We start from the raw sequence: 8,443 nt of genomic DNA on the forward strand, positions 1-8,443 counted from the left end.
ATATATATATATATATATATATAATCACAAAGGAGAAACAAAGAAACATGAGAACAACTCAAATGTACACTTGAACAATGAATATGTTTAATGTGAAATATGTAATACAATTCATAAATAAAATAAATTAACATACAAAACAACAAAAATATATATTCTTCCATAAATTAAAAATTAAATTAGATGTAAAAAAAATAATTAAGGTACATTAGATGGCTTGTATCAGAGCTGCTGTGTCTGGATTAGCAGTTCAACCAACTGGAATACTTTAGCAGACGAGTGACCTTCTTTTTTAGTGTGCTGAATTCATACTGCTGATTCCCACTGAACAAATAGAGCATTCCTAAAATGGAAGTATAAATATCAATTATGTCAATTACAGATCCCAGTATACTGCATTTATTCATAATTTTACTCAACTGACCATATAAAATGTTAAAAGTCTATCTATAATGCAGTTTGAAATACATACGTGTATACGTGATTATATTTGCCTATTATCAATATATCACCTGGTTGTTCCGATGAACATAATGTAATTAATTACTGTACAAATTAAAACACACACAAACTTTGACAGGAAGAATATATAATCTGTTCTACGCTAAGGTGAAATAAGATATGGTTATAGGTATCACTGAGAACAGCTGGACTCACCATTTGATCGAAAGGCTGCCTCCACCTTGTTTCCAATACCCGGGAAACCATTACTGATTCTCTGAACAGAGTCTTTATCCATTTTTGATTTTTCTTCATTATAACTGGAAAAGGATAGAAAAAAGCATAAGGAGGTTTGCCTTTCCAGTGGATTTTGGTCTTTCTTAAAGGAATACTGTCATGGGAAAACATATTTTTTTAAAAAATGCATCAGTTAATAGTGCTGCTTCAACACCGAAATCCGTTTTTTCAAAATTGATTTTTTTTATTTTTAATTTTGAAATCTGACATAGGGCTAGATATATTGTCAATTTCCCAGGTGCCCCCAGTTATGTGGCTTGTGCTCTGATAAACTTCAGTCACTCTTTACTGCTGTACTGCAAGTTGGAGTGATATCACCCCCTCCCTTTCCCACACCTCGAGGCAGCCCATCATCAGAACAAGGGGAAGGTAACCAGATAACAGCTCCCTAATACAAAATAACAGCTCCCTGGTACATATAAAAACAACACTCAATAGTAAAAATCCAGGTCCCACTGTGACTCCTTTAGTTACATTGAGTAGGAGAAACAACAGCCTGTCAGAAAGCAGTTCCATAGTGCAGCACTGGCTCATTCTGAAAGCACATGACCAGGCAAAATGACCTGAGATTGCCGCCTACACATTAATAAATTAAATTAAAAAATACACTTGTTGGATTAGGAATGACATTTTACATGGTAGAGTGAATTATTTGCAGTGTAAACAGTGTAATTGAGGAATAAAAATGACACCATGACAAAATTCCTTTAAGGAATTATTAATTACTTTGGCAGATTTTGTCTTTGGGTCTGACCCTTGATAGAGTTTGACTACTATATCCCTGGACATTGGGCTTATACAAGAGGTTATCCAAGCCCCTCTTAAAGGCATTAATTGAATCTTCAATCACAAAATCATCCATCAGGGCATTCCCCAAACTCACTGCCCTTATCTTGAAAAATGTTCTATTTGTAAAAATTTCTCCAACTATCGCTCTATAATGTCATCTAATGTACTTGTATAAACACCTTTCTCTATAGAAAACAACTCCAACTTTGACAGTCTTTCCTTATAGTTGAATTCTTCCATTCCTTATACCAGTTTAATTTCACGTCTCTCTACTCTCTCCAGCTCATTAATATCCTTCTTAAGGATTAGATCCCAAAACCTCACTGCATACTCAAGCTGAGACCCCTGTGTCTGCATTAATGTCAATGAAATTATTCAATATCTTACAATATTAATAACTGCATATGCCACCCACATGTTCTTACCTCCAATATCGACCATTAACAAAGAAGTATGTTCTCCCTGTTTCTTCATTGTGAACGGCTGCATCAATTTTATTTACAGTTTTGGGGAACCCAAGTGTGTAGATGCTTTTAGGGAAACCATCCTCAATTGTATAGCCTCTTAGCACCCAGTATTTTGTCCCTTTATAAAACAGAAGAATACGTTTTAAAAATTAAGATATTAAAATCATAAAACATTTTTTCAAATTATTATATAACATACAGTATACTAATACATCACTGTCCCACTGTTCAAAGTTGCAGAACAGTTATAACCACATTGCTTGCAAATGGGTTCCTACCAAAAGTTATAGCCTGCTTTAGCAGTCTTGGGTTAATAAAAATTGATAAATGGAAGACGTCCACAAAAATCCCCCACCCAAATCCATGATTACAAATGCTGGAAGTTCTGCAAAATATTTTATGTATTGTACCTAATACACTGAAAAACGTTTGCATTTTTTTTTTTGCTGCTATTCGAAAAAAATTTTTGAAAAATATGGTGAATTCAAAAATGTTCTTATTAAAGTTTTTAAAACTCACATTCTTTTGATCAAAATATTTTTTCGAAAATTTCAGTGAAAAATGTATCAGTGAAAACCTGGCAAGCTTCTTTGAAATTAACTGGAGATGTATTTTTAACAGTCAACTTATAATATAATTTGACCTTTTTTTTTTAAAAAGTGGAATATTTAAAATTGAATGTAACAACATGATTTCCAGACCAATCGTGTGTTTTTTCCACATTTCATGTTCTTCTGATTCATGTTTTTCATAAATATGTAGTGGTCGAGAAAAAAAACATCATAATGAAATAAACAATTTTTTTCAAGATTTCTTTCAGTTTAGGTTTGAAGATTAGTACATCGACCTTCCCTTCATATTAATCTGTCTTGTTCCATGCCTGTTCTTTCCACTAAATAGTCTGCAGTCTTAATGGTAGCTGCATGGAAATATTGGACTATAAGAATATGAAGGGGAGTTATTTGGTCAGAAATTCATAGAAATCAATCAATAGTTATTTTCCTATTTTTTATTGTTCATTTTGCAACATAATGAAAAATGTGACTGGTCCATATTGGTTACTGGACCATGGCCATATTAATTCTGTTACTACTTACATAGTTACATAGTTAAATCTGGGAATTAGACCGCTTGCTATCTACAAAAATCCAAAGATCCTTCTCAATTAAGGAAACCCCAACACGCTGCCATTTAGGTTTTTTTTACTAAAGTCCAAATTAATCTAATTTTTTTATTCAACAAAGCTCGACCAAAATCTCATGCATGATTTTGCCTTTTTTATCATTAAAATAACTTGAATAAATCAGATTGAGGAAAAATGTGAGTTTTAGTAAACAACCCCCTTAGTGTATAACTTGTATTTATATTATTTCTTCCAAAGTGCATAACCTTGTATTTATCAACATTGAACCTCATTTCCAGATTGCTGCCCAGTTTTCCAATTTAGTCAAATTACTCTGCAAAGTGGCAGCATCCTGCATGACACTAAGGGGCCGATTCACAAAGGGTCAAATATCGAGGGTTAATTAACCCTCGATATTCGACTGGGAATTAAACTCCTTCGACTTTGAATATCGAAGTCGAATGATTTTAGCGCAAATAGTGCGATCGAACGATCGAAGGATTATTCATTTGGTCGAACGATAAAATCCTTCGAATCGAACGATTCGAAGGATTTAAATCCAATGATCGAAGGAATATCCTTCGATCAAAAAAACTTAGGAAAGCCTATGGGGACCTCGCCATAGGCTAATATTGAGTTTGGTAGCTTTTAGATGGCGAACTAGGGAGTCAAAGTTTTTTCTTAAAGAGACAGTACTTCGACTATCGAATGGTCGAATAGTCTAATGATTTTTAGTTTGATTCCTTCGATTCGAAGTCGTAGTCGAAGGTCGTAGTAGCCCATTGGATGGTCGAAGTAGCCCAAAAAACACTTCAAAATTCGAAGTTTTTTTACTTCAAATCCTTCACTCGTAGTTAGTGAATCGGCCCCTAATAGTTCTGCACAATTTAAAGTTGTTATTTACAAATTTTACAAATTTTTTTACAAATTTTTCTGCTTGCTCTTTTTGGGCCAAAAACTCAAATATTTCATTGAAAAAATAAACTGAAAATTCTCAAGATTGATTGATGCTGCAAAAAGACAGAATCTTAAAATCTGCCATGTCAAACCTGTCGAAGTCATGTTTAAGTCAATGGCAGATGTCACTATCCCAATTTGAAGCTTTCTCCGTTTGTGCTGGGTTTAGCCCGATAATCGGAAAAATTCCAGGTTTTTAACTAATAACCCCAAAAAATCTAGTGATTCAGTAGAAAAGTCAGAAAAAGCAGACAATTCAGGTTTTCTCTAGATTTTATCGCGTTTTTCCCTGATCCAATTTATTCAAGTTATTTTAATGCTAAATAAGGCAAAATAATGGATGGGTGTTTGGCTGAGCTTTGTTTAATAAAAAAACAAGATTAATTCAGATTTTAGTAAATAACCCCCTACGTGTCATCAGCAAAACTATAAACAGTACTTTCAATTAATAAACAAGTTGAAAAGCAAAGGGCCAAGTACAGAGCCCTGCGGTACTCCACTAACAACACTGGTCCAATTAGAAAATGTTCCATTTACCACCACTCTTTGTAGTCTCTCTTTTAGCCAGTTCTCTATCCAGATACAAATACTATGTTCCAGGCCAAAATGTTCCTTAATTTAACCAGTAACCTTATGTATGCAGTAGCGTTGGCATATTTATCCCTAATCCATGGCTTATAAAAAGGTTGATCAAAAATCAGTGGAAACATTTACAGGTAATTGTAAAATGTTTAAATATTAACCTTTAAAGAGAAGAACCCGATCCTTTTTCTGATATTCATAGGCTGCATCAATGTCAGTTGGAAGAGAAGGCCATAATGACCTGATCTCTTGGTGTTCAACTTCTGACTTACCAGCTAACTTGCGCCAAAAGGATCTAAATTAAAATGGAAGACATTTAGAATTATTATTATTTTTGTTGGCATAAATTTTAGAAAAACAAATGTTCAGAACTAGGAAAATTGCATTTACCTGTTTTTAAAGAACAGCATGTCCCCACGCAGTGTTGTGACCGCATCAAAAGATATGTTTTCCTGACAGTGGGTTGGGATGCTTGCTTTTGTTGGCACAGCTGGCTTTTCTTTTGGCCCTGTCAATCAAAAAAAAAAAAAACAATTAGCAAAGCAATTTACTAATTATATGTAATTGGATCCAAAAAGAATGGAAGAATTATGGGTAGGCATATTCAACACTAGGGGACACTGCTTTTTAGCAGAAGTGAAACTGATTTACCTAAAAAAGGAAAGTGTTGAGGATGTAAATCCCATAAATAAAGTTTGCCTAACACAATTTTGTGATTTTCAGTTGAGTTCCAATACATATTTCCAATATTTTTAAGATGAACTTGCTATTGTACGTTGTGTCCGTTTTATTCTCTGTCCTGGAAGTTCTGACTTTTAAAATAAAAGTAACAGATACCCGCTGACTAAAAGTCGCTAAAAGTCAGCAGACTTACAGACTTACATGCAGGGGGTAGAAATATTACACAACTCTAAGGGGCAGATTTACATAGGGTCGAATATCGAGGGTTAAGTAACCCTCGATATTCGACTGCCGAATGTAAATCCTTCGACTTCGAATATCGAAGTTGAAGGATTTACCGCAAATAGTTCGATCGAACGTTCGAACGAAAAATCATTCGATCGAACGATTAAATCCTTCGAATCGTTTGATTCGAAGGATTTTAATCCATCGATCGAACAATTTTTCTTCGACCAAAAGGAAAGCCTATGGGGACCTTCCCTGTAGGCTAACATTGCACCTCGGTAGGTTTTAGGTGGCGAAGTAGGGGGTCGAAGTTTTTTTTTTAAAGAGACAGTACTTCGACTATTGAATGGTCGAATATTCGAACGATTTTTAGTTCAAATCGTTCGATTCGAAGTCATAGTCAAAGGTCGAAGTAGCCAATTCGATGGTCGAAGTAGCCAAAAAAAACATTCGAAATTCGAAGTTTTTTTTATTCTATTCCTTCACTTGAGCTACGTAAATGGGCCCCTAAAAGTATCAAACAGTTTTGTTAACTAGGCAAGAATGTATTTTGGTGTATACAGCCACTAAAAAGTATTTGAAAATGTTACATACAGCTTTATGTCTCGTAAGTGATTTACTTTGGATTTTCAACATGCATTTTAGGCAACAAATGCTTACAGGACTGTTGAATACAAGTCCATCCTTAAAAAATCACATCTACAAAAATTGTATTTTGTCAAGTTTCACAAATAATGAAATATTGTATTTCCTTACCATACAGTGCGTGGATTCCATTAAGGTCATCCTGAGGAAGCTGGAATGTATTGGGATTGAGGTAACTGTAGATGGGGTACATCAGGGCATTATGGTCTTTAGAATGGTCCAGCCCAAGTGAATGACCAAACTCATGAACAGCCACAAGGAACAAATTAACACCTTGAGAAAAATATAGGAAGAAAGTGATCAGTGTCCAGCAGGATCAGAATGAATATCTTGTATAATAACAATTATCGATCATCTTATATGGTACACTAGGTTAAATGATAATCTTAGTACTACATCTGGGAATTGGCATTCATAATGAAGGAACATATTCTTACATTGATTAAGCCTTATAGGTACTTTATTTTAGATAATTTAGTTGTATCTATATGGCAGTTTGAGGGAATGTATAAAAACCCACCAGCTGATCCACTTGTCCATTTCTCATCTTCATCAAAATGTGTGTCCCCCCCAATGTTATCTCCAGGAGCAAATGCATGTGCCAGGACACCAGATGGACCATCGAAAGGGAGAAAATCATTATGATCTGTATGGAAATATTATTGAGAAATATTGATATTTGAAAAGACTGCACTGTACAATATGATAAACAATTAATAAATATGATGAGTCAGGTACCTCTAGATGCAAACAAGATCTCGATATCAGAGACGCTGTCATAGATTCTGGTAAAGGTAAGAGGGGTGACATCACTCCAGACCTTGAAAGCCTTCTGAATGGCCCAGTCCACCTCATCTCTGGTCATGTCTGGGGTATAGTTCTGAATTCTGTGGTTAAAGAAGCAAAGTTTTCTCAAATGTTTCTTTTTAAAACTTCTACCTGGTACCCCAACCTGCCATTGAACCGGCAAATTTTGTTTTACTAAACATACCTACTGCTCATGAAATTATACTTTAACTTACATAAGCAAAGAATGTTTTTTTAAGGTTTAAAGCTAAAAAACTAACTGTATAATTATGAAGCATGTAAACAATATAAAATCACTCATACTCGGTATCAATTAAGAAATAGTATTTACAGTAGTTCTGTATTGCAATAACATTTGTGCTGTTCAAGGAACCCAACATGCATATGAGTATATTACCTGAACGTCAGGTCTTTTTTCTTCCAAACAGGGTTTCCTGCAAAGCTACTGAAACTGCCGACCTCAGGAACACCACAGCGAGATTGTTTCATCAATTTTGTGGTTTCTTCATCAAGTCTTCCAGTGACCTCCAATCCAAAAAACTCTTGCATCTGACTAATTTTATCCACAAATCCACCACTGCTCATTCTTCTTGACTTGTTGATCCCATCTTTCTCAAGTTTGTAAAATTTATTCAAGTACTCCTTTAAAGGTGTAAAAGAAAGGCTTGCATTTAACATTGTGTTGCTGAAACCATAAAGATTAGAGATGTCGCGAACTGTTCGCCGGCGAACTTGTTCGCGCGAACATCGGGTGTTCGCGCTCGCCGGAAGTTCGCGAACGTCGCGCGACGTTCGCCATTTTGGGTTCGCCATTGTTGGCGCTTTTTTTTGCCCTCTCACCCCAGACCAGCAGGTACATGGCAGCCAATCAGGAAGCTCTCCCCTGGACCACTCCCCTTCCCTATAAAAACCGAAGCCCTGCAGCGTTTTTTCACTCTGCCTGTGTGTGCTGAAGAGATAGTGTAGGGAGAGAGCTGCTGCCTGTTAGTGATTTCAGGGACAGTTGAAAGTTTGCTGGCTAGTAATCGTTTTGATACTGCTCTGTTATTGGAGGGACAGAAGTCTGCAGGGGTTTGAGGGACATTTAAGCTTAGGTAGCTTTGCTGGCTAGTAATCTACCTTCTACTGCAGTGCTCTGTATGTAGCTGCAGTGGGCAGCTGTCCTGCTTCTGATCTCATCTGCTGACTGCTGCAATAACAGTAGTCCTTGTAAGGACTGCTTTTATTTATTTTTTTGTTGTTTTACTACTACTACTACTACTACTACTATAAGAGCCCAGTGCTATTAGTCTAGCAGTGTTGGGGAGTGGGACTGGTGTGCTAATCTGCTGCTCCTAGTAGTTCAGCAGCACCAACTTTAATTTTTTTTTTTAATATTCTTTTTTTTTTATTTTACTTTTTTTTATTTTACTACCGCTGTAGTAGTGTA

The 8,443-nt window shown here is 35.5% G+C and overlaps 1 protein-coding gene across 1 annotated transcript; it reads right to left on the minus strand.

Moving 5' to 3' along the window:
• Positions 1–242: 242 nt before the first annotated feature.
• LOC108707764 (matrix metalloproteinase-18) lies at positions 243–7,692 on the minus strand. The gene is made up of 9 exons (XM_018245743.2): positions 7,412–7,692; positions 6,946–7,094; positions 6,728–6,853; positions 6,319–6,480; positions 5,047–5,164; positions 4,818–4,951; positions 1,953–2,112; positions 658–761; positions 243–343 (listed from the first exon to the last, which is right to left on the minus strand). The coding sequence occupies exons 1-9, from the start codon at positions 7,690–7,692 to the stop codon at positions 243–245; spliced, it is 1,335 nt and encodes a 444-aa protein (XP_018101232.2).
• Between the last annotated feature and the right edge of the window lie 751 nt (positions 7,693–8,443).

The sequence above is a fragment of the Xenopus laevis genome, chromosome 2L, assembly GCF_017654675.1.
Source record: "Xenopus laevis strain J_2021 chromosome 2L, Xenopus_laevis_v10.1, whole genome shotgun sequence".
In the NCBI taxonomy this organism is placed as follows: Eukaryota; Metazoa; Chordata; class Amphibia; order Anura; family Pipidae; genus Xenopus; species Xenopus laevis.

What these genes read in the sequence shown, in the direction of transcription:
- LOC108707764 (XM_018245743.2), bottom strand. Translation starts at nt 7,692, where the DNA reads ATGTTAAATGCAAGCCTTTCTTTTACACCTTTAAAGGAGTACTTGAAT. An exon ending in AAAAAAGACCTGACGTTCAG is followed by an intron (nt 7,095 to 7,411) that starts GTAATATACTCA and finishes CTTTAACCACAG; the next exon opens with AATTCAGAACTATACCCCAG. An exon ending in GTTAATGGTCGATATTGGAG is followed by an intron (nt 762 to 1,952) that starts GTAAGAACATGT and finishes ATCCTTTTCCAG; the next exon opens with TTATAATGAAGAAAAATCAA.